At 38.2% G+C, this 25,496-nt stretch overlaps 1 protein-coding gene and 1 pseudogene across 3 annotated transcripts in view; one reads left to right on the forward strand and one right to left on the reverse strand.

The window, feature by feature from the left end:
• Positions 1 to 25,496, reverse strand: part of LOC141501327 (E1A-binding protein p400-like) — a 143,763-nt gene that overhangs the window by 56,158 nt on the left and 62,109 nt on the right. For all 3 annotated transcript variants that reach the window (XM_074205220.1, XM_074205222.1, XM_074205221.1), the window contains exons 14-29: positions 24,157 to 24,246; positions 22,995 to 23,102; positions 19,823 to 20,010; positions 19,266 to 19,443; positions 18,857 to 18,993; positions 18,216 to 18,385; positions 16,295 to 16,469; positions 15,237 to 15,373; positions 14,642 to 14,828; positions 13,819 to 13,985; positions 12,476 to 12,618; positions 10,660 to 10,824; positions 5,730 to 5,876; positions 3,482 to 3,529; positions 2,248 to 2,333; positions 1,441 to 1,736 (exon numbers count right to left, since the gene is read on the reverse strand). In XM_074205220.1, the coding sequence (XP_074061321.1) occupies positions 1,441 to 1,736; positions 2,248 to 2,333; positions 3,482 to 3,529; positions 5,730 to 5,876; positions 10,660 to 10,824; positions 12,476 to 12,618; positions 13,819 to 13,985; positions 14,642 to 14,828; positions 15,237 to 15,373; positions 16,295 to 16,469; positions 18,216 to 18,385; positions 18,857 to 18,993; positions 19,266 to 19,443; positions 19,823 to 20,010; positions 22,995 to 23,102; positions 24,157 to 24,246 (2,422 nt within the window). The remainder of the gene's footprint in view (positions 1 to 1,440; positions 1,737 to 2,247; positions 2,334 to 3,481; positions 3,530 to 5,729; positions 5,877 to 10,659; positions 10,825 to 12,475; positions 12,619 to 13,818; positions 13,986 to 14,641; positions 14,829 to 15,236; positions 15,374 to 16,294; positions 16,470 to 18,215; positions 18,386 to 18,856; positions 18,994 to 19,265; positions 19,444 to 19,822; positions 20,011 to 22,994; positions 23,103 to 24,156; positions 24,247 to 25,496) is intronic.
• On the forward strand, positions 7,110 to 7,580 carry LOC141501334 (ubiquitin-ribosomal protein eS31 fusion protein-like; annotated as a pseudogene).

Genomic DNA, 25,496 nt, shown 5'->3' on the forward strand with positions numbered 1-25,496 from the left:
AGGCAAACAGGGTTAAGGGGCTTGCCCAAGGCCACACAGCTAGGTAATTAATAAGTGTCTGAGACCAGATTTGAACCCAGGTACTCCTGACTCCAGGGCCAGTGCTTTATCCACTATGCCACCTAGCTGCCCCCTTAAAACAGTAACTGAGAAAGGTTAGACCTTTTTCCAAAAGTTACATTAAGTTGCATATTAAGGTCAGAGCTAAAATATATGTCTCATAGGTAGGGCACCATGGTGGCAAGGATACTGGATTTGGAACTAAAGGAGCTGCCCACTCAAGCTACTGCCATTGCATTACCTGAGTGATCTTAGACAACTACCTCCTCCTTTCTGGGCCCTGCTTTTCTTCAAATGCCTTCTGTGAGATTTAGTCACTCCCTGAGGGAAGACGAATGGTCCCTTGACTATTTCCCACAGCAGACACCTAGAGTCTCCACTGCCATCGGAGAGAAGAGAGATGAGTGTCCCCTTGGCCTGCTCTCACTTCTCCCACTCAGGCTTCTACTCTTCATCTGTTAGGCACAGCCTAAAAGAACCCAGTTAAAATCGACTGACCAGCCATTAGTGCCTGTTAATTTTCTGGAAGCCTGGTTCTTTTTGTACAACTCAGTTTGTTCCCCTCTCCTCCAGCACATAATTACTAGGGCCCTTGCAGGGAAGGTCTCATGGGCTGGGGATCTGGGCTAGAACCCTGCAATTCCAGTTCTGTGGAGAAGACCTGGTCACACAGTTTAGTTTTATTAAATATTCTCAACTCAAACTCAGTACTCATTTCTACCTCTGCTGGAAGAGGAGTATTGAAACCCTCTGCATTAACAGCACCTGGGGTTACAATGGAGTTCAGTCACACATTCTTGCCACCATAGTGCCGTGTCCTATCTCTGAGACACATGCTATAGCTCTGACCTTAACTCTGTCTTAACTTTTGACCTTAACTCTATGTAACCTATGTAACTTTTGGAAAGAGATCTAACCCTTCTCAGCTTTTGTTTTAAAAGGAATAAGAGCTCACTTAGCCTAGAAAGCCATAAAACACTAACATAGAGGAAGGCTGATGTTTCAAATACTTTTTTGAATTCTGAAATGTATTATTAAGAGATAATGGCTTAACAATCCCAAAACATACTGAATTTCAGTAGATGGAGTAGAGCTATAATAAAAAGCACTTTAATGTGTTTCAATTTCACAGATAACTTCAAAAATTAGATCATAAAAATTCCAAAACTCTCCAGAACTGCATAAGTAAAACATACAAGTTATTTAAGACCATCCAAAAGGCTTAAGTTAGTGCTAAAATGAAAGAAGTATAAGACTTATTTTTAGAAATCCATTTTCTGACAAACTTTATGGAAACAAAACAGATCTTCAAATGCTGGAAAATAGTACTGATTCTTTTAATCCATGCACATGAGAGTAAGAACATCTGGAAATGATAACCTTTTAATGGCATCCTGTAGAGATTCATTCTGTTGATGTGATGCCAATCTCAGATACTGAAGTGAGTCAGCTGAACTTTCTGGTGTGTAGGAAGAGGAACAACCATTCACCAAGCCAGCCCACTTCCACTTGTCTCCAGGGTAATAATGCTGAGGTGCCTTCCTTTCTCCAAATAATGAGCAAATTCCCAACACATCTTTGCCATAAACAGGAGCTCTGGAACAACGCCGTTCATTGCCAGAAAATATCCTATCAAGACGCTCTTTTAAAAGTCTGGTTTTCTCCGCCAATGATATCTTCATCCACCCCAAAAATAGAGATAAGACAGAGAGTATGTTTTTAAATATAATAAGATGAAATTGTTAATGGTCAACAATACCAAGTGGGGAAAGCTGTTTGGTATATTAAAACTACATTTTAATACTTGTCACTTCATGCCAAAAATAATTATGCACTGTAAAATTTTAAATTTTAGCAAATGCTTGGAATTTTTCAGCAAAATTTGGACAAATGAAAACCATTTTATCATCTCTTTTATCTGAGAATTGGACTCAAAACTAAAAGGACTAGGTTAAAGTTTCACCCTTGCCACATACTGGCTGTGTGACCTTGAGGAGGGTCTCCTAACCCCAGAAATCTAGTCAACTCTTTAAAATTGTAAATTTCTGAGATGGGGCTGACTGCACTTAGGATTTCCCCACTGGAAATGCCTTACACCAATGAAACCCTAGAGTAGGTTTTCCTTTTAAAAGTTCTAGAAAAAAACAACTATTTGTAAACATCAAATAGGACCAAGTAAATGATTACCTGTGTTTGAGTTCCTGCTGATTTGGATAGAATTCTTTGATCCCCAGAAGGTAAGTTAACAACTGCAGTTCTGCTGGGTACACCAACTAAGAAATAAAGAGGAGTTTTCTTGCTTTTCATTTCCCCTCCCAAAAAGAATTAGAATGCTCTAATTTCACAAAGATAACATGACTGCTTAGGAGGAATCTGGGGACCTCTGAGTAGATGGGAGTCACTGAGGTATCTATAATTGTGTTAACATCATTGTAAGTTATGGGGCAGCTAGGTGGCACAGTGGATAAAGCACTGGCCCTGGAGTCAGGAGTACCTGGGTTCAAATCCAGTCTCACACACTTAATAATTACCTAGCTGTGTGGCCTTGGGCAAGCCACTTAACCCCATTTGCCTTGCAAAAAACCTAAAAACAAACAAAAAAAAAGCAAAACAAAAAAAATCATTGTAAGTTTTTTTGTGAGCACAGATCAGGTTGTCTGCACATGTCCAGAGGCAGGGTACTGGACCATACAACTTAAAAGAGATAGGTGACTGAGACTCATGTGAGATGTAATGATGGTACCTGGATCCCTTATAAAGATGTGCAAATTGGGGGACTTGTTAAGGGAAACTGATTATGAGTTAGTATGGACTTGCAAGGAAAGTTCAGAAATGGCCATATGTAAGAAAAATAATTTAAGGAACATCACTAGATATATTTGCTATTTTTGGGGTTGGTCTAATGGCACAAAACCAGGAATTTATTTCAATCAATTTTGGAGCCAGGAAGATCTATCTAAAGACATTGGTATAAAAACTTGCCAGTGGAAGGAGGTACAGCAACTTTGGAAATGTACCTATTATCATGATAATATGGCTAATTTGGGAGGGCCCCTTGGAAGTAAGGATGAACAGTATTATTCATTTGTTGGAAACTGGGAAACTATATTCCTAGAAGACCAACCAACACTAAAGGGACATTATTGGATTTGTGGGACTACTGCCTACACCCTTTTGTCCAAAGGGTTGATCGGGGAGTTGTTATGTAGACTTAAAGGCCTCCTACCCGGGCAAAAGATGGGAGTTGGGGCTATGGAACCCCAATTTAAATCCTGATTAGATTCTAAGCTATAGTGGAAAAATTACCAATTAGACAGCTAGGGCCTCAACAAGTTTTTGGTAACTCTATCAAGTTGCTGCCTAAAGATAGATGTCAATAAGCAAGTAGTAAAAGAAAGTTGACATATGCTCCCACACAAACCTGGAAAATAGGACGGGTCCATGTCTCTGATAATGAGGAAGTAAAAATCTTAATAGAAAAAAAAAATCAATAGTTATGTCAGTAACAAGGACTGTGATTCAAGAAAGAAAACACTAATAGGTGTAGAAACCCAAATTCTTATTATAAAAGAAAAGGGTGAAATTGTGAGGAATATGTAGGGTGTTGGGTTCCACAAGAATGTGAAGGAAGGATTATTAGTTTAATTACAAAGACTAGGCTCTGCCTAGATTGTTGCCTTATGGGCAGGTAGCCTCAATCTGTTCAAAAACTGATGAGATTGCCCCACCTGTTTTTAAGTTAACCAGGAGTCTTAACTTTCTCCTTTGCATATGCTTAAGGAGGTAGCTGTTCTTGCTCATTACTACAATGAGCAGAGCAGGGGGGAAATGTATAGGAACCAATGTATCAATTAGATTTGTGACCCCAATTGGCATGAGGGGGCAGGAATAAAGCCTTTCAACCTGCAGAAAAGACCTTCCATTTCTGGAATTTCTTGCTCTTCTCTCTCCCAACTATGACAGAGGTGTGCCATTTTGTTAAGATATCTTAATAAAAAACCATTTTAATCAGTCTGGACTGAGTATTCATGAGCCATTTATAACATCTACAACAGCCATAACAAATAGTCATCCAGCCTCTGCTTTTGCAGTCACTTGGGGGTCTAATAGTACACAGAGCTCTGGACCTGGAGTCAAGAAAACTCATCTTCTAAAAGCCAAATCTGACCTTAGATACTTACTAGCTGTGCAACCCTGGGCAAGTCACTTTATCCTGGCAAACCATTCTAGTAGCCTTGCCAAGAAAACTTCAAATGGAGTCATGGAGAGTCAGGCATGAATGAAAAATGACTCACCAACAAGTCTGCTTGAATTCCTCCAAGACGGGGACTCATTTTGGAATAGCATTACTTGTTAAGTTTTCCCTAAATTTACCTCTCTACAACTTTTGCAGAGGAACTCTCTAGAAGAAATTTTAGTGCCTCTCAAATACCTGGAGACTGCTATCATGTCCTCCTTAAGTCTTCTCTGATCCAGATTAAACATCCATAGCTCTTTCACTGACCTTTCCAGGATGAGGTCTCCAGGCCCCTCAACATACTGGTCAATCAATCAATAAACATTTATGAAGTACCTAATACATGTGAGACACTCTACTAAATTCTACAAGTACCAAAAGAAGTAAAAGATAATCCCTGCCTTCCAGGAACTCACCACCTAATTGGGGTGATAACATGCAAACAAGGATAAATAGGGAATAGTTAAGAGAAGGAAGGCACTAAAATTAACAAGAGCTGGGGAAAGTCTTCCTGCAAAACATGAGATTTTAGGGCAAGTGAAATGAAGTCAGGGAAGCCAGAAGGCAGAAATGAAGAGAGCAGCTCCGACATATAGAATGGCAGAGAAAACAAAGCCAAGAGATGGAGAGTATTACTGGTGTAACAGTCAGGAGGCCAGTGTCACTGGACCAACAAGAATGGTTGGGGAGGAAGGTTTAAGATTGGAAAGGTAAGAGGGGAAATGTGATGAAGGGCTTTTAATGCCAAGCAGAGGTTTTGGTCACCTTCCTCAATTCCTATAGAATTATCTAAATTAGGGTGAGGGTTATCAACATCCTCTCTGAATGCAGTCAAGGATTGCATGGCTTTTCTAACTATCAGGTCCCACTGATGTCTCACTATTAGTCTTGTCTTGGATCTCTTTTATCTTCCCTTCTACTTGGGAAATTGCTTTAAAAAAAATAACTGTAAGTAACTTCATTGAGATGACTTGGCTGATGAGAGAATAGGCTCAGAAGACCAGTGTCACACTAACATGTGAGTCATTTCATAGAATCTCAAGAGATTATTACAAGTACCTTAAGGTAAGACCCCAAGTTTTATTCTCCCTTGTATTCCTTGGAAAATCTAATTCATTGACTTACTTGCAAACAGGAAATCTCAGTACTAAGTAATGCTTAGTGAATGTAGAATAAACTAATGGCTGGTACTCCTATTTATCCTCCCCTCCCTTCTCTTCCTTCAGGAGACAAGAATCTGACCCTTCTCACAAGGATATTATGACTATTAATAAGCTATTGATGTCATTCTGGAGTCAAATAACCTCAAGTTGAAATGTGGGAAAGTTTTATTACATAAAATTTTCATTCAATAAAAGATTTCATTTCACCCAAGGATACAGCACTAAAGTGTAGCCTACAGCAGGCTCTGCCAAGGTAAGAAGTGACCTACCTTGGTGGGTGGCTGCGGCAGAGCCCAGTATGTTTCTTTGATGCTGGTTCCCTAGGGTGCCAGGCTGAGTCACGGTCTGCATAACAAGAGATGCTTGGGGACGCAAGTATTGTTGACCTGGAGCAGAAACAATCTGAAGAACATTTCCTGAAATCGAACAGTTTAATAGAGAGTTAATTTTAAAAAAATCAAAGTGTAATACTCTAGTCAAATTACTCTAATAGGTAAAGAATAACCTTTTGAAGATTGTCTGACCTAAAATGAACTTAAGCATGATATCGGTCATTTTAATACTAACAATTTTTATACAAATTCATTTTATCATTTTATCACTGACCAAGTGATGAAGTAGTAGGAAAATGGAAGGAAAACATGTCTTGATATTCAACCCAATTAGCCTCATTCTGTTCTATTATTTCCTCTCGATATACATGTGCCAAATTTTGTTTCTCTATATCATTTATTTAAACAATTTCATATAAGTTATCAATTATTTGATGGAATTAAAAAATTCAAAATTATGAAGAGTTTAAAATACTAAATTATTTGTATTTTAGAAAAGATACTACTACTTAAAGTCTATTTTTCTAGTTCATCATGCCTCTCTCACCAAAGATGATATCCCATTTTAATGACAATAGAGCACTGGGAAGAAATATCTAACATAAGATGTTTTGCATCAAAGGGTAACTGGAAAAGTGTAGGTAAAAGTGAAACAACCCAAAGGGTACAGTGGCAGAGCTCTGGTGGAGGGGGGGGCAGTGAAGACAGGTGAGATTCTCAATGTGTCAGCATTATTAATTGCCCATGCATTAATACATAGAAAGGGTCTGGCAAAGCTTAATATGCAATATAAATGCTCACTATAATAATAATAATTATAATTATTATTATTATTATTAAAAATAGGTACCCTACAATCAAAGAGAAGAAATATTAGGTACCAGTCCTATTGAACAATTGTCTGCTTTTATAGAAGATAGAACATCTCCAATGCTCACTCCCTGGCACCCTGACCATGTTTTTCCAGCTAGCAACCCTTACGATGGATCAATGAAGTATAGTTATCTTCCAGTTAAAATGCTGCCCAAAATGGCATGGTAACAAACTCTGACAAGAGTGTCTGCAAATAAGGCATGAGTAATGCCCTATGAAAAACAGTCCAAGAGGAGTTTACCAGGAGAACCACAGTTCCCTCTCTTTCTCCGTGGCTAAGAATAAGCCAGCCCCTCAAAGGGGACAGGAAATTAAATACCTAAATAATCCTATCTCGGAAAAAGAAATTCAACAAGCCATTATTGAACTCCCTAAGAAAAAAATCTCAGGGCCAGGTGGATTCACAAGTGAATTTCATCAAACATTTAAGGAGCAATGGGTGGCCCTGGCACCACGATGCAGATTTTCATGAAGACTTTGACAGGGAAGACCATCAGGTCGAACCATCTGATTCTATTGAAAATGTCAGGATCAAGATACAAGGTAAAGAAGGTATTCCCCCCGATCAACAAAGATTGATTTTTGCTGGCAACCAACTGAAAGATGGACATACTTTGTCTGACTACAACATTCAGAAGAAGTCTACCCTTCATCTTGTTCTGAGGCTTTGCAGTGGTGTCAAGAAAAGAAGAAGTCTTACACCACTCCCAAAAAGGAAAACATAAGAGAAAGAAGGTTAAGTTTGCTGTTCTGAAGTACTATAAGGTTGATGAGAATGGTAAGATTAACTGCTTTTGACAGGAGTGCCCTTCTGATGAATGTGGTTCTGGAGTCTTTATGGCTAGCCATTTTGACAGACATTATTGTAGTAAGTCTTGTCGAACCTACTGCTTCAACAAGCCAGGAGACAAATAAATGTATGTGTGTTAATAAAAAATTCAACTATTTTAAAAAAAATTTAAGGAACAATTGGTTCCAATTCTATATAAACTTCTTTAGAAAAAAATAGGTGAATACAGAACTCTGCCTAACTTTCTTTTTTTTTTAGGTTTTTTTTTTTGCAAGGCAGACGGGGTTAAGTGGCTTGCCCAAGGCCACACAGCTAGGCAATTATTAAGTGTCTGCGACCAGATTTGAACCCAGGTACTCCTGACTTCAGGGCTGGTGCTTTATCCACTGCGCCACCTAGCCACCCCTGCCCAACTCTTTCTATAACACCAATATGATGCTGATACCTAAACCAGGAATAGTTAAAACAAAGAAAGAAAATTATAGACCTATCTCCCTGATGAATATAGATGCAAAAATATTAAATAAAATCTTAGCAAAACAATTACAACAAGTTATCACTAGGACAATACATTATGACCAAGTAGGATTTATCCCAGGAATGCAGGGTTGGTTCAAGATTAGGGAAACTGTTAGTATAATTAATTTTATCAATAACAAACCTATCAGAAATCATGATTATATCATTAGATGCTAAAAAGCTTTTGACATGGGCGGCTAGGTGGCGCAGTGGATAAAGCACCAGCCCTAGAGTCAGGAGTACCTGGGTTCAAATCTGGTCGCAGACACTTAATAATTGCCTAGCTGTGTGGCCTTGGGCAAGCCACTTAACCCCGTCTGCCTTGAAAAAAAAAAACCCTAAAAAGCTTTTGACAAAATATAGCACCCATTCCTACTAAAAACACTAGAGAGTATAGGAATAAATGGTTTGTTCCTTAGAATAATAGGCAGTATCTATCTGAAACCATCCACAAGCATCATATGCAATCGGGATAGACTAGCATTCCCAATAAGATCAGGGGTGAAACAAAGATGCCCATTATCACCACTACTATTCAATATTGTATTATAAATGTTAGCCTCAGCAATAAGAAAAGAAAAAAGAAATTGAAGGAATTGGGAAGGAAGAGACAAAATTCTCACTCTTTGCAGATGACATGATGGTATACCTAGAGAATCCCAAAAAATCATCTAAAAAACTAGTGGAAATAATTAGCAACTTTAGCAAAGTTTCAGGATATAAAATAAACCCTCAACATGTCTATATATGACTAGCAAGATACAGCAGAAAGATAAATCCCATTCAAAGTAACCTCAGACAATATAAAATACTGGGAGTCTACCTTTCAAGGAAGACTCAAAAATTTTTTGAAAACAATTACAAAATACTTCTCACACAAATAAAAAACAAATTTAAATAACTGGGAAACATCAACTGCTCATGGATAGGTAGTGTTAATACAATAAAAATAACAATTCTATCAAAACTAAACTACTTGTTTGGTGCCCTATCAATCAAAATTCCAAAAAATTACTTTAATGAATTAGAAAAAATTGTAAGTAAATTCATTTGGAGAAGTAAAAAGTCAAGAATTTACAGGGATTCAATGAAAAAAAAGTGCAAAAGATGGTAGCTTAGCCTTATCAGATCTAAAATTATATTATAAAACATCAGTCATTAAAACTGTCTAGTATTGGCTAAGAAATAGAGTGGTGGACTAGTGGAATAGACTAGTAATTTATAATAGCAGATTATAGTAATCTGCTATTTGATAAACCCAAAGAGTCCAGCTATTGGGAAAAAACTCTCTCTTTAATAAAAACTGTTGGGAAAATTAGAAGTTAGTATGGAAGAAACTTGGATTAGACCAACACCTCACACCCTCTACCAAGATAAGATCAAAATGGATACAGGATTTAGACATAAAAAAAAATTATAGGCAAACTAGAAGATCAAGGAGTAGTTTATCTGTCAGATCTATGGAAAGGTAAGAGATGGAGAATACCATTAAAAACAAACTAGATAATTTTGATTACATTAAATTAAAAAGCTTTTTGCACAGACAAAATCACTGCAACCAAAATCAAAAGAAATGTAGTAAATTGGGAAACAATTTTTGCAACCAGTATTTCTGACAAAGGACTCATTTCTAAAATATACAGAGAACTGAGTCAAATTTTCAAAAGAACAAGCCATTCCCCAATTGACAAATGGTCAAAGGATATGCATAGGCAATTCACAGATGAAAAATTGCTCTAAATCATTACTTAGAAATGCAAATTAAAGCATCCCTGAGGTACCACCTCACACCTCTCAGACTGGCCATTTTAACCAGAAAGGACAATGATCAATGTTGGAAGGGATGTGGGAAAACTGGGATACTAATGCATTGTTGGTGGAGCTGTGAACTCATCCAGCCTTTCTGGAGAGCAGTATGAAATTACACCCAAAGGGCAATAAAAATGTGCATACCCTTTGATCCAGCAATACCACTACTAGGTCTATACCCTGAAGAGATGGTGAAAAAGGGTAAAAACATCACTTATACAAAAATATTTATAGCAGCCCTGTTTGTGGTGGCAAAGATTGGAAATCAAGTGATTGTCCTTCAATTGGGGAATGGCTTAACAAACTGTGATATATGTATGTCATGGAACACAATTGTTCTATTAGAAAGCAGGAGGGATGGGAATTCAGGGAAGCCTGGAAGGATTTACATGAATTGATGCTGAGTGAGAGGAGCAGAACCAGAAAAACAATGTATACCCTAACAGCAACATGGGGGTGATGTTCAACCTTGATGGACTTTCTCATTCCATCAGTGCAACAATCAGGCACAACTTCGGGATATCTGCAATGGAGAATACCATCTGTATCCAGAGAAAGAATTGTGGAGTTTAAACAAAGACCAAAGACTGTTACCTTTAATTTAAAAAAAAAAAAACATTATCTTATTATATAATTTTGCTATCTCTTATACTTTATTTTTTTTACTTAAGGATATTATTTCTCTCCCATCACATTCAATTTGGATCAATGTATACCATGGAAACAATGTAAAGACTAACAGACTGCCTTCTGTAGGGGGTAGGGAGAAGGAAGCAAGATTGGGGGGAAAATTGTAAAACTGAAATAAAATCTTTCCTAAAATAAAAAAAATAAATTAAAAATCTGAAAAATTCAAAAAAAAAAAGGTGACAGCACCTTGAAGCTGCAGAGGTTGGCCAGCAGTGAGCTGGCAGAGCTGACTATGTGAGAGGGTGAACTTATTCCCCTGAAACTGTAGGGTTACAGGGGTCTCTGGCTGAGCTATTCTGCCTTGACTTGTTGAGAAAAGAGGTCTCTGAGCACTTTTCATCACTTCTCCACCTGAAAAAGAAGAAAACAGAGTAAGCCCTATTCCTGGCTTGAATAATTCTCAGGCGAAGCAGTAAGAGAGTAGGATCCCACCCTGGATTATACTGAAGACATCTAAATGGACAAATGGATGTTTAATAGGAATTACTTAGTCATTTTTGGTTTCAAGAGAAAACAGTTTAAAAAAATTCCATAATATGTGACATTATTAAATCAACTTGAACACTCAGGTAATATTTTGTGATAAAACAGATGCTAAAATGAATTTCATCAAGAAAGGTAAAGAGGAAAAATAAAAACATAATAAGCAGCTAAATTTCAAAATTTACCACTAAAGCAAATTAGTTGTGATGTCATGACAGGATAAATAAGACAAGACTGTCCTGAGCAGATATAGGACCAGTTTGATGAAACTGAGCTACAGGAAAATTTAAAATCCTTAAACATCCAATCCATTATACCCAATGCAGATGGCACAGATGCTAGTATGAATGGGAGCCTCTCCTCGATGATATAATGACAACTGAGGAGTTAACAGCCATACCAGGAAGCAGGGCCTCTCAACCTTCCTGAAGAGGTTCTCCCTCCCTCCCTTCCTTTCTTTCTTTCCCCAACACTTGCAATGAGTGCTTCTTGGATAAAAAACTATTCTCACACAAATAAGTTTTTAACATAAAATATTAAGAAAAAAAGCTGAAGTATTTAATCTGGAGGAAATTCTCCCAGAAGAGGAGCATGCAGAAGTAGGAAATTAAATTGCCACCACTAACATATTTGCCTGAAATCCTATCATTTCTTGTCTGAATTGTGATTTTTCTTGACAAAAGCAATGAAGTGAGAAGGGCTGATTCGAAAAGTGGGAAACAAATGACATCTTAGGGTGTTTGGTAACTTAACCTCATTGTAAGAAATCAATGAGAAGAATCTTGGCAGAGCAGGCTACTTAGTAGGCAGCTGTGCCTGGGCCTGAGAGGTCAGCAGCAGCCTCTGAGGGAGCACACTCTGTTGGATGGTGTGTGAGGGGGGCTGGGGCTGGGGCTGGCCTAGTTGGGAGGCCTGGGCTGAGTTCCACTGTTTCACAGGATTGGCTGTGCTAGGAGCCTGAGATGTCTGAAACTGTGCAGCGACCACTGTAATCAATAAGGTTTGTTTGTACAAAGCTGTTAGAGGCTTCAACCATTACTTTAAACAATTTGAATTTTTAAAAACCTTTCAAGTGTATACCATGGAAACAATGTAAAGATTAACAGACTGCCTTCTTTGGGGGGGGGGGGAGCAAAATTAGGGGAAAAATTGTAAAACTTAAAATAAATAAAATCTTTCTAAAAACCTTTCAAGATGATACATTATTACAGAATATCCATCTGGGAACTAATTTCTTTTTACAAAAGCACAATCTAATTGGCTTCTAAAGATTAGTTCTAGAAACCAAAATACCAGGAACTCAAAAGTGGTGGTCTAAGGACTCACCATCATGGCTAAAATAAAAAGCAGTCATTGTCCAGCCTATATTACACAGCTTAGAACTGGAGAATAATTTGCCAATACACTAACAGAATGCTAGTGAGTTCTGTATTATACAGGTAGACTAGTTTAAGACCTATCACTATCATAATACTGGCTTATTTTTTTTACCCTCCAAAATAACAATGCCTCTTCTTACCTTGATCTCCAGTGGGAGATCTTCCTCGTACTTGCCCTGGCTGGGTTCCTGTGGCTGTGGTGACAGTACGCTGTATTTGAGGGCTTGGAAAAATAACTGTTTTGCCCTCTGGTTTCTGTCCATACTGCACAGGTTGGAACAACCTGAAAACCAGAATTAGCAGAAAGCAATCAATTAGATAGTATTAAAAATATCCCAACTGAAGATGAGAATAAGACACTTGGCAATCTTCTCTGTCACCTTAAGGATATTAAGGATTATTTTACATTGCATCTCATCCAGGTCAAATCCAATACAATCTACAGAATATGAGGGAAAAAATCCTATTTTGTGTATCTCTTGCTCATGATTTCCATTTCAAGCATAGCAACAACTTCTCAGTAAATTTTCAAAGGAAACAGAAAAGAAGCCTTAAATGCTGCTGCAATTAGGCATTAATCTTCATGCTTCATTAATTATTACTTTGGGATGGTCTGGAAACAAGAATGTGTCTATCAGAGTCAATATCACTATTACAAGTGGAAGGGGTAGATAGGAAGAAACCAAAGAAGATAAAGAGTTCACCAAAGTCTAGTAGAGGGGTGGGGAACCAAGGGTCACTTGCATATTTAAATCATCATTCATCTGCTGTTTGGTCAAACATTTAATTAGTTCACCCCTAAAAAGTTCCTAGATTTACTGAATTTTGATGGGACATCCCCCAACCCTGGTTTAGGAAGAGGTTCTTTAGCAAAGGGTCCTCCTTTCTACCTAATTCATGGTGCTGATAAAAGTTTCCATGGGGTCTGGACTAGCAGAGGAAGGGTAGGGACAGATGCCTAGAAGTGGTTTGGCTACATTCAAGGACACCTGAGTAAATACCGCTGCCCCACTTTGTGCTAAAACACTGATTACTGGATTCTTTTAGAGATATCAATGCTTGGAAAATGTACATATCCAAAATTGATGTAGTCAAGCCCTGAAGGCTTGATTTGACTTTCCTGTTCATGAAAACCCTATTCTACGTTCATTCAAGCCTAAGATCCTGTTGATGAAGGACCCAGACCGATATAGCAAAGAAGGAAGAATACAACCAAATAGTCATCCATCTTTGTTACCAGGACCTATGATTTAATTGGTGTAGCAAATCCCCAGAGAGGAAATTCTCCCTCCCAAAGGCCTACCACACTTTATTGAGAGGTCAGGTGAGATTTTTCCAAAGTTGTGCCAAAAGTATGTGCCAGAAGCAAGGCTTGAAACCTAGGCCCTCCAGACTCTTCCTACCACTCCAAAACCTACAACTGGCCATGTCCCCAAGATTTGCATCCTATTTCAGGCAGGTTTTCCCTTGCAGTAGCACCTACCTGTTGGGTTTGATCTTGACAGGTCGGGGCCTTGACTGGGGCAGAGGTGAAGTATAGATCTCCTCCATCAACTTCCTGCTGATCTTTTGTTTGGGAAGCACCTGGGCTTCATAATGTGTCATTTTATTTTCTACCCCAATTAGATCAAAAATAGACATGTCAGTGTCCTAGGATAAAACAAAAACAAAGACCTTGTTTTCAACAAAGCTGGATCCAAAAGCCTACATGTCAACCAATGCCTTAGAGGAAAGCTCTCCAAGAAGCAATCATGGCTAGAGGCCAACCACCTTTGGAGTGGGACAGACATCATTCAGGGGCTGCTTTAGGCCAAGAACATTTCTGTCCCATTAATTCTAGCAGTTAAATAGGGCTGAGAAGCAGCATAGCATAAAGGCCTGGGCAGTGGAGTTATGAGAGCCCTGGGTTTGAATCCACCTATGACCATGGAGGCAAAGTCCTTTCAATTCCCAGACCCTCAGTTTTTACATCCATAAAATGGGTTCAACAGCTCTCATACCTGCTCACAGGGCTGTATACAATCCAGTGGGATTGTATAAAATCAGCTTGACAACCTCAGAGCGTTCTTTACACACCAGTTATGTTTCAGATTAGTCATATGATAGATTAATGTTCAGGTGACACACATATCATTGGGGATCAGAATTCAACAGCCAATAATTTAGATAAAGGAAAAAAAAATGAAGACAGTCCAAAAATGCACCAAAAGTACAGACAGTTGCTACAATCCAGTAACCTTCAACATAAGTAGGAGGGCATCTTTACCCCAGAGAAAGCAGCAGCTCCATCCCAAACTCCCACTCACCTTCCAGAGCCCCCTCTCCAGAGCCTGCACAATGGCAGCAGCAGTCCTGAACTCCAGGGCCTCCAGGACGTAGGAGGCACCTGAAAGCCTAGGGTCAATGAGGTCTGGGTGGTTACAGATCCTCTGCAGCTTCATCAGGACGTGCAGGACACTGACAAACTGTCCACTCTTGAGAGCTTCCTGGGTTCTATGAACAAGGGAAAAAAAGCCTTGTCCCATCAGCCTTGTCTCACGAACTGATCAGAGTGAATGTACAGAACATATTTTAAAAGGCCCTTTTCCTAGATCCCACTCTACTCTCCAGTCATGCCCTTGTCTTAGTTGGTCTCCAGGTTGTGCCACTTAGAATGAGGGCTCCCAGATGGTTGGGTGTGTACAGAAGGCAACCTGGGCAGGACCACACAGGATTACATACACACACAAACACATATACTCACACAGGCCCTCTTTATACTGAGCAGCAGAATTGTATCCCTTCCATCTACCCACCCAAGCATTACTCATCAATGATGGACTGGGGATGCCCCTGGGCCAGGCCTCTGCATTAAGGAAGGAAAGACAAAGGATGAAGTGATGGAGCCTTGCTGGGCCTCACCCTGGCTGGAGGATCACGTCATCATACAAGGCTCTCTGGCGATTTGAAAGGCGACATTTTAACACGTGCTCATATTTCTTACTCAGCTGCTTTTCAACATCTCTTTTCGATCTTCGTAAAATGAATGGTTGTATCATCTAGGAAAATCCACATGTTTCATTAGAGAGTCCTTATTAACACTTATTATGTCTGCACTAGCCATCATAATGTGGGAAAGAAAACTAGATTCATGTAAACAGATTACCCTGCTCATCTGTCTACATAAGCCAAACCCAAGACTGATCATTTAGATAAAACCATCCCTTCCTTCCAACTCATGAGGATGGAGGGGCTTTGAGTACAGCATCTGAAGCCCTGAGTTCAAAGTTGTTGTCCCTGATGACTCCTTGGTGCCTTACTCAGGGCTCAAATACCTCCATAGGAGTTCTTGGCACTGGGTAACCTCTCATCTCCTTCTTCATTCCTCCAGTTATTTCTTTGACTCCAGAAACCTCAAACCTCTTAACCCCTTTCTTCATCCTCTCCCATTCCTAATTCTAATTTCTCTTATGCTGCTCCCTAAATTTAGAACTATTTTCCTTCATATTTACTAAATTACTTCCTCTTCTTTCAAATCCACTTCAGGGTTCACCTCTTCTCCTGACTGACTTGTCCCAAAAGAGAAAAAGGTAGAGAGAGATTCCCATCTAACTAAAATTCTGTTTTTCATATACAAATTATCTGGACTTTTTTCCTTCTAGAAAAGAGTCTTCAGGTCATGTACTATTTTCTGTATCTACTATACCCAGGTGGCCCACATTTTGCAAACCTCAGAAGAAGTAGTTACATATTAGTAAAAGATAGATTAAAAAAGATAAAAAGATTTTTTTAATTCTTTCCTTATTTCTTCTGTTATTCATCCTTAAAACTGAACAGTGGAGAAACACTTAGGTAAGTCCCATTGGAGAATTACTGGAAATCCATATTTACAATGACAGAATATGGGCCCTGTAGATTTTTTTTTGGTAGTGTATAGTTCACTACAATAAATACTGATGGGGGGAGGTAGCTTAACATACTCTGTGCAGCCTTATGACAAGTTTATGACAATAATCTTGGTTCTCTTCACTAGCAGCTTTCACTGGAAAATCTAAATATGGTCTTGAAATTCCAGGAATCAGAAAGTGCACCATGGTCCACAATTCCATCAAGGTATTATGTAAAGGTGTGTCAATCAGGAGCAAACGATGCTGACTGTGAGAAGGAAGAATAAAACAATCCATCAGTCCTTCAGAAACCTATACTATTTTGACAAATATCAACAGAAAGATATTTGATGTTTTTAAACTCCCAGGCCTAATGCTTGATCAGTTCAATTAACCCTTAGAAAGACAAATCTCTTAGAAATGTTAGCCTTATCTCTTACAGCTATTTTTGACAGAAAAGAAAAATTTGACACATCAGGAAGATCTTATTGTTACTAGCCTTCTAGTAGTACTACAACAAGAAGTTATTAAACATTCACAATCATAATTTTACACTAAATGCACAATATATAAAACTATTCAATATCCAAGTTCATCTAACATCAATATTTTCATTTCTAAAACACTAAAATTGGTCTGTTAGTCCCAGTGCTTTTAGACTGAAGTTGTGCCATAAGAATATTTTCAACAGCAAGCCTTTCAGATAACTTGGAACAATTTCCTTTAAATTTAACCTAACCATACTCTTATAGATATATAAATATGGATATGGATATAGATAACATAGATAATTGTAACCATTTAGAAAATAATCATTTATTATTTCTAAAAAAATCTGCTTACTTTAAGTAGAAGCAGGAATTCAGAAGTATGGGGATTTGGGAGAGGAAGGGGAGGGAACAGCAAATACTAATGCATTACTTAATCTTAAATATATTATTTATATAGACTGTTCATCTCATATTATACACTATTAAAAGTATATGGGATGGGGCAGCTATGTGGTGCAGTGGATAGAGCACTGGCCCTGGAGTCAGGAGGATGAATTCAAATACAGCCTCAGACATTTAATAATTAACTAGCTGTGACACCTTGGGCAAGTCACTTAATCCCACTGCCTTGCAAAAAACAAAAACAAAAAAACAAAAAAAAAGTATATGTGATAATCTTTGCATTTACTACATGATAAAATATAAAAATTAAGCTCTAAAGAAATGCTTTGTTGTGGAAATGCTAGGCAGAAAACAAAGAGTTTAAGTGCTATGCCTTTTTTACAATAAACTATTAAAATCCTGTGCCTTTTTAGGCTGACCTTGTGAAAAGTAGGTTATAGAGAACATTGTGTTATACCATTCCTATCTCATAACCATTCGAGAAATTGCCTCCCAACCAGACTTTGGGTTGCTAAAATCTATTAGGGTACCCTGGGGAGGATCCTACAAGGACAGGGCAGCAAAGGCAGAAGCCCAACCAGAGGGCAAGCTGCTGCCTCTTGGTTTCCCCTGAACGTCTTGATCTCATGCTTTTGACCACTCCTGTACTAACCCCTACTTCTTTCCCAGCAAGGACACCAACCAGGCTATGCTCTCCTATTTAAGACTTGGCCCTCTCCCTACTCGCTGTTTGTCCCTTAAGGATAGAGCCCATATGCAATAACCTTGCCCCTGTGCAACAGTTTCTATGTCCCATATAATTTTGAGTCATGTGTCTCTGCATGAATTCATTCACTATTTGAACCCCAATTCACCATCTGAACCCCAACCTACTTCAATGCTACAGAGGCATGAGAGTATAACTGAGGGGAAATCTGAACCACATGTGCACTGCAAATGTCTGGCATTTCACCCCCACCTAGTAGAGTGTAGTAGAGTGTGTTCAACACCCCAAATACACATATCTGATGGAAATGCTCAATCATAATTCTTCCAACACGTCTTTTTGTTTCCCTTATAAATAGGAGGGCAGTTTCAATTATTTTCATGAAGAACAGAAATACTCCATGTGCCAGACTGACCTACGGAGACTGAAAAGCGCCTCCCAGTGTTTTTCTGTCATGTTTCTGATCTGCTGCATTTCGTCCACAACCAGATACTTCCATCTCACTTTTGCAAAAGCCTGAGGACCTTTAAAGAAGTGCTTGTAGGAGGTGATACACACATTGAAGCTGTTGGGTTCAGTCCATTCCTTCCAAAAAGAAAGCAGACATTTCAGGAAGACAGGATCGACACTAAAATCATCAGTGACAGCAGAATCAACTATCTTTCAAAGGAGGTAACATGCTACCCCCAAAACTGCTACAGACTATGCCTAATGAGGGATGTTCTGTCACTTTGAGGCTTTCATTAGGAATTCCTCCCAAGGACAATGATTAAAATTATCAATGACTGGGTAGGTTCTCCAGCTCTTAAACTGCCTGGAAAAGAGATAACCCAACCTCCTATGGTCATCCATTATACATGGAGAAATGTGCTCCTGTTTCTAAACAAGTCCCACCTTTTGCAATATCTAACCCATCTCTCTGGTTCTCTCCTCTGTAGAATGCAGATATGGAAAACAACTGGTTACTAGACGGTAAAGGAAACAAATGACCAAAGTAGGTATAATAATAATAGTAATGAAGAAATGCTCCTGGATCAACAATCCAGAATATAATACCTGTCTCTTTGCTCTAAGCTCTCTTTGGCCACCAAAATAAAGAAGAATCTTCAAACCAGGACACCAACGTTTCAGTTCAAGTTCCCACTTCAATATATGACAACTCCTAACCACAATGAGGTGAGGGCCCCAGTTACCTACAGCAAAGATAGAGACAGAATTGAGGTAAAATGAAAATCCTGATGTAGGACACTGGAAATTAATGTTGCTTGACAAAGAGAATCAACATTTCTTTCAGAAATCTAGAAATCCAAATTTTCCAAAAGTAAATTTTAAATGTTACATACAAAACCAATTTACCTTTCGACCCCCAAAATAGATATGAATAGTGCTTATGGCATAATTACATCATGGAAATTAATAAGCTAACAATATTTCAAACATCTAAATTTTCATCATTTTTACTTACCTTCATTACAAGCTAAATGAGCAAAAAAGGCAATAACCTGCACGGTCTTGCCAAGCCCAGCATCATCTGCCAAGATGCCATTGAGATTCTTCCTGTATAGTTTGGCTAACCAGTCCAGACCAATCTTCTGATACTCTCTGAGAACTCCATACAACAAACATGGAGTAGTGAACTTTACCTGGTCAAGGAAAAAAAAAAAGAAATCCCACAATTTCTGGTGATACTATCTTTTTTCCTTTTTGATCAAGAAAAAGCACAAATAGTTCTCAATTTATCTCAAGATATACTCTATTGGCTTACAGTTTTTGAAAAAATTATGACACAAATAATTTCTTTATAAAAATCAACAAACTGACAAAACAAAATGATACCTTTTCAGAGGTGCCCGGTGATGCTCTAAGTTTTTCATGAAGGATTTAACAAACACATACTAAAGTCTTTTATTCTTAGCAACCCCAACTGAATCAATTCCATGCCAGTACCCCTGGTTCAGGATCTGACCTATTCCTGTCCTTCACTCACACCCCCATAGACTGTCAAAAACCAAAAAGATGTACCGTGGTTGTGATGCGGGCACTACCCTTGGGTAACAGAGTTTCTGCTGCTGCCACCACCTCTGCAATATCCCTTGTATGCTTCTTGCCAGGACTGCTTTTCTCCACACCTCGGTATTGCCCAATACTGAGGAGTGAATCTATAATAACTACTTCCTTCTTATTTCTGGCATTGATGGTCTCTTCTAAGTCTAGAGAAAATATAAAATATGATGGATACATGTGTCAATATTTAACAAGGATAATAATTTAAAGATTTCTATAATTTAAAAGTACTTTAAGAAAATTTATATGAAATTTAAGCATTAAATTTGCTAAAATTTAAATTTAAACAATTTAAATTCCAATAAACAGACTGCACTGAGGTTGAGAAAGTAGAGATCTGGAGATCTGGAACTGACAGTAGAGACAAAGTCAAGATGCTGCTTCTCTGATCTCCCTAGCATCAGATTCCCCTAAAACACCAAGATCAGAAGAATTAGGTTTATACATCCTTGATTGTTTGGTTGTTCAATTGGCCAAACACTTCATGAGTGAACTCTGGGGTTCTCTTGGCAAAAATAGTGTGATGTTTACCATTTCCTTCTTCAATGGAGTAAGGCAAAAAGAGATGAAATGACTTGCCCAGAGTCACCTAGTTACTAAGTATCTGAAGCAGGATTTGCATTCCAGCTTTCTGTACACTACAGAACCCTCAAGCTCCCCACAGTACTTAGTATTACAGTACAAGAAGAGATCACACAATCCCAAGAGAAGGTTATTTTATACCACATAACATCCAATTAACTTCAAAAGTTTCCATTAAGATGACTTTCAACACTATTGAGGGCTAGCTGTCATTGTTCAATTGTGTTCGATCCTTCTTGGTCACATCTAGGGTTTTTCTGGAAAAGATACTGGAGTGGATGCTTCTCCAGCTCATTTTGCAGAGGCCTACAGGGTGAAGTAACTTTCCCAGGGTCACACAGCTAGAGAAGGTCAGAGGCAGGCTTTGAACAAATCAAACTGAGTCTTCCTGACTCCAAGTGCAGCCCTCTGTGGAATTTGGTGTCCCTTAGCTGCCCCTGTTGAGCACCTAATCATCCTTCAATTCGACTAAGACCTCCTGGTGAAAGAATACACAGCTCCTGAGGCAAACACTACCTCTCCTCTTAGTCCTGGCAAGTACAACACTGCCCACAGTAAGTGCTGAAGAAAATGTCTGCTCTTTTGCCTCTAAACTATAATCAAGCCAAAGAGCTTCTAGAGAGGCAGCCTAAGAGGAAGGAAGCCCGGAGATGCTAGGTTTAATCCTTCCATGCTGTTGAGGAGAACCCTGAGGCCCAGAAAGGGTGGCCAGCTCCCCTTGCAAATCACAGAGGTTGTGCTGGGACACCAATTGCAGTCTGAAACGCTCCTTCATTCACATCACCATCTTTTGCATTTAAAGTCCTTCATGATCTGACCCCAAAATAATAAGAAAAAAATCCGAATTTTAACAGAACGCTGTGGAAATATAATGATCAGGTACAAAGCATAAGAAATATGACAATCACTCTCCTCTTCCTTTTGATGCAGAGGAGGGGGTCAATGGGTGCAATCCACTACTACAGTGCTGGTCTTTGCCAGTTATGTTTGCTGAGCTGCTGGCATTTCCCCCATTTTATTCTTGGTTATAAGAGATGGTTCTCCCTTGATGGACTCACTCATTCCATCAGTGAAACAATCAGGGACAATTTGGGGCTATATGTGATGGAGAATACCATCTGTATCCAGAGTAACAACTGTGGAGTTTGAACAAAGACCAAGGACTATTACCTTAAATTTAGAAAAAAAAACTGATATCTTATTGTCTGATCTTGCTATCTCTTATACCTTATGTTTCTTCCTTAAGGATATGATTTCTCTCTCATGACACTCAATTTGGATCAATGGAAACAATACCATGGAAACAATGTAAAGACTGACAAATTGACTTCTGTGGGAGGTGGGGGGAGGGAAGTAAGATTAGGGGAAAAATTGTGAAACTCAAAATAAATAAAATCTTTAAAAAAATAAATAAGAGGTGGTTCTCTGAGTGGAATGGGGAGTTGGAGGTGAGATATTGGGAAATGAAGGCAATAGAAACACAAAAATCCATTAAAAATTTAAATCATTACAAAGCAAACACAATCTGATCCTAAACTCTCCTTCCAGGGAAATTTCCTATTATTCCCCTTTAGATCCAAAGAAGCCATTTGCTTACGTCATCACAATGTTCTCCATTTCATCTCCTCACCTCTTTATACAGGTAGCCAGAAATGTTCTTCTCTCAGCTCAAGGGCCACCCTCCTATAAGAACTTTTTTCCTCATTTCTCCAATTCTTGGGATTCTTACCCCATCTCAAAATTACTTGGTATCTATTTTCATTTATTCATTGACTGATTATTTAATAAGTTTTGCTATGGGCAGGCATCATGCAATGAAATAGTGCTTACCCTCAGGTAGCATTCTATTAAGGAGAAAATCATGTATGCATTTAAATAAATACAAATTGCATGCAAAATAATTCTAGGAGGGTGAAGACACTGGAAACAGACTTAATAAAGTCATTCAGCTAGGAGGGTGCACTTGGGTTGACTCTTCAATAAAACGAAAGGTTCTGAAATCATAAACCCTACCTCCTGCCAGTAGAATGTGATTTCTTCAGGTTTGGGTTTTGTCTCCATGCCCCAGTGTCCACTACTTAGAAAGCACTTAGTAGCAGTGGATAGAGCAGTGGAGTCAGGAGGACCTGAGTTCAAATCTGACCTCAAACACTTAGTAATTACTTAGCTATGTGACCTTGGACAATTCACTTAATCCCACTGCCTTGCAGGAAGGAGGGAGGGAGGGAGGGAGGGAGGGAGGGAGGGAGGAAAGAAAGAAAGAAAGAAAGAAAGAAAGAAAGAAAGAAAGAAAGAAAGAAAGAAAGAAAGAGAGAGAGAGAAAGAGAGAACAAACTCAACAAATACTTGCTAAATTGGACTGAAAAAATTTTACTTCATTTGAAGTTGAGTTAAATAATTAAAACAAGTGGTTCTATATAAGTTATTTAAATACTCTTGGCAGAAATACAAACAATCTATTTTATTAGCCCTGTATACAACTATTATGCCTACTGTCTAAAACAGAAAAATATAATGTCTTTTATTTAAATAATTCATTAGAATTTACCTTCTTCACTGGTAGTTTCTTCACTATCACACATCGACTGTGGCCATTTGAAACTTCCCACAAAAGCACCTTCATATAACTTGATTAAATCATCTAAAGGCAATTCAGCTGAAGGATATCAAGAGAAAAATGAGGAATCATTCATTCCCTCTGCCTGGCTCAGTGATAAATTTAAGTGTTCAATAAATCTCAGTTAAAGTAAGTGAATAAATGATAATCATTTCTCAGCAGAGTTCCTGAAGAACCATGGAATAAAAGGGCAACTTAGTAAAAATATGTTCTTTCTACTCTAAAAGTATCATTTTTCCTTCCTTTTCAGTGACATTATGGGAAATTTAGGCATTTTATGAACACTGATTAAGCCAGAAAAGAAATTTTAACATTTTATTAAGAGGTTTTTGGAAAGATTTATTACCTAGTTTACTTACATGTCACAGATTACCCCAAAAATTTTAGTTTGTGTTTATGAACATCACTAAATTAGTTCTAGCACTTCCCTGGTGCCTTCTTCAAACTTCAAGGAGACATGACATCACCCTGGACAACTGCCTCTCCTTATGTAAAATATGATGCGTCTAGAGCATAAAGGAGGCTCTTCAGGAGTTGAAGTGGTCATAAAATTCATGAGCTAGACAGATCTAGAAGTGAAGAATCTCTCCAAACTTAACTAGGCTGACTCTCAGACAACACAAATACAAGCCATAAAGGTGGGCACACTTTTCAATGTGGAAGGAATTCCCCCAATTGTGCTAATGGAAATCTATGCTGATTGGAAATCTGTTCAATTGTTTATAATGTGAATTATTTGTGACTCAGGGTGGGGGATCACTGAAATTGAAATCAAGTTATATTAGTCATTCATCTCTGATTGCAGGGAAGAGGTGAAACAGGAATTACTGAAAGACTCCTTAGATATTTGCTTCTAGAAGACCAGAATTTTAAAAATATTATCAATGAACACACTTGCTCATCAATTTTTTTCTAAACTAATAAAGATTCCCTTTTTCAAAAGATTATTGCTTCCATTTTCAAGAGAATATTCCTATTGTCAAATAAATTACTGCTAACACTGGGAAGGCCATCCTGGTTCAAATGAATATGAGCAACAAACATCGGGAAATTTAAGAACAAAGTTAAATGATGGCTCACACTACCCACTCACCTTCTCGGACTAAGCGGCACAACTCAGCTTGATGGTTTATATTTGCCTCCTTTGATTCTTGTTCTTCAATTGTCTCCTCCTCATCTTCCACTGAACACAAAAGAAACCACAGAATATTATTAGGTAGCTGCTCTAGCATTTTGTGATTCTATGTACTCACGTTTACACTGGCAAGAAACTTTTTTCTCTTGATACTTTAAGAAAGGAGCTATGGGAGGTCAAAAAGCTATCTTTGACCTAAAAATGTATCTCAAGGAGAAAGGGTGCCCCATGGGAAAGCATGTCTAACAATGATCTGACTGGGTAATGCAGAGCTACTCTTAGTATAAATGACTACCATCATATGAATTGGAGACATATATTTAGGAGTATATTCAAGTGGTTACCTTACATATAAAGACATGAAAATCTTATACACATCTTATGAAATGGAAAACCTATAATACAAAATCATTTGAAAAAAATGGTTCTTGACTAATTTGCTGAATTGCAAAAATATGGAAATCTGCTGTCCTGTGCCTGAACCCCTAAGATAAACTTTTGTTCACATTCACTCACTTTTAAAAAGTAAACTATATTCTCTCCTCAGGCTACAAAGTTCTTACAATAGTAACAAATAGTAAACAAATGAAAAAATGATATTTTAAAATTAAACTGGAAGTATCTTCTGGTCCTTGATTTGTATCTTATTCTAGCAGTTTCCAATATTTAGCTTTATATTTGTAGAGGAAACAAGAATAAAACAAAGGGTAGTTCAAGCCAAAAATATTTTTTTCCCACATCCAATCTTGTTATCAATACTCTTTACTTCTTCCATTGGTCTTCATTTTCATGCCTACAAAGACCCTCACTTTGTACCCCATCTTCCATCACAACTCTTTAACTGGTATCACTGACTCCAGTATTTCAAATGTCTAATATAATCTGTATGTTGAGGCCCAGCTAATCTTCAGTTTTCAGTGGTTCACTCCAGAGGGGTTGGCATAGATAACTGATATATATGAAGAAATAAATCCAACTAAGAGTGAGTATTAGACAGCAATTAGAAATGTAAACTGGGTCAACTATGATCAAGATGGGGGAGGGCCTTGGATATCAACCCCAGAATCTTATCTTGAAATTGTACAATGAAGGGAAACCATTATAAGAATGTCCTGAAGAAGGTTTAAGGAAGGTTCTTCCTTATCCGGTTTCTCTTGCTCCATTTTGCCTGCCCTTCCCACCTCTTTTCCAACCTACCCCACTTCCTCCAAACAACCATTATAATCAATCAGTTCTTTGAACTATTGATGCAATTTCAATCAGTTCCATAGTTTGGGATGTCATTGTTCTCTCTTTAT

Source organism: Macrotis lagotis, chromosome X (genome assembly GCF_037893015.1).
Source record: "Macrotis lagotis isolate mMagLag1 chromosome X, bilby.v1.9.chrom.fasta, whole genome shotgun sequence".
In the NCBI taxonomy this organism is placed as follows: domain Eukaryota; kingdom Metazoa; phylum Chordata; class Mammalia; order Peramelemorphia; family Peramelidae; genus Macrotis; species Macrotis lagotis.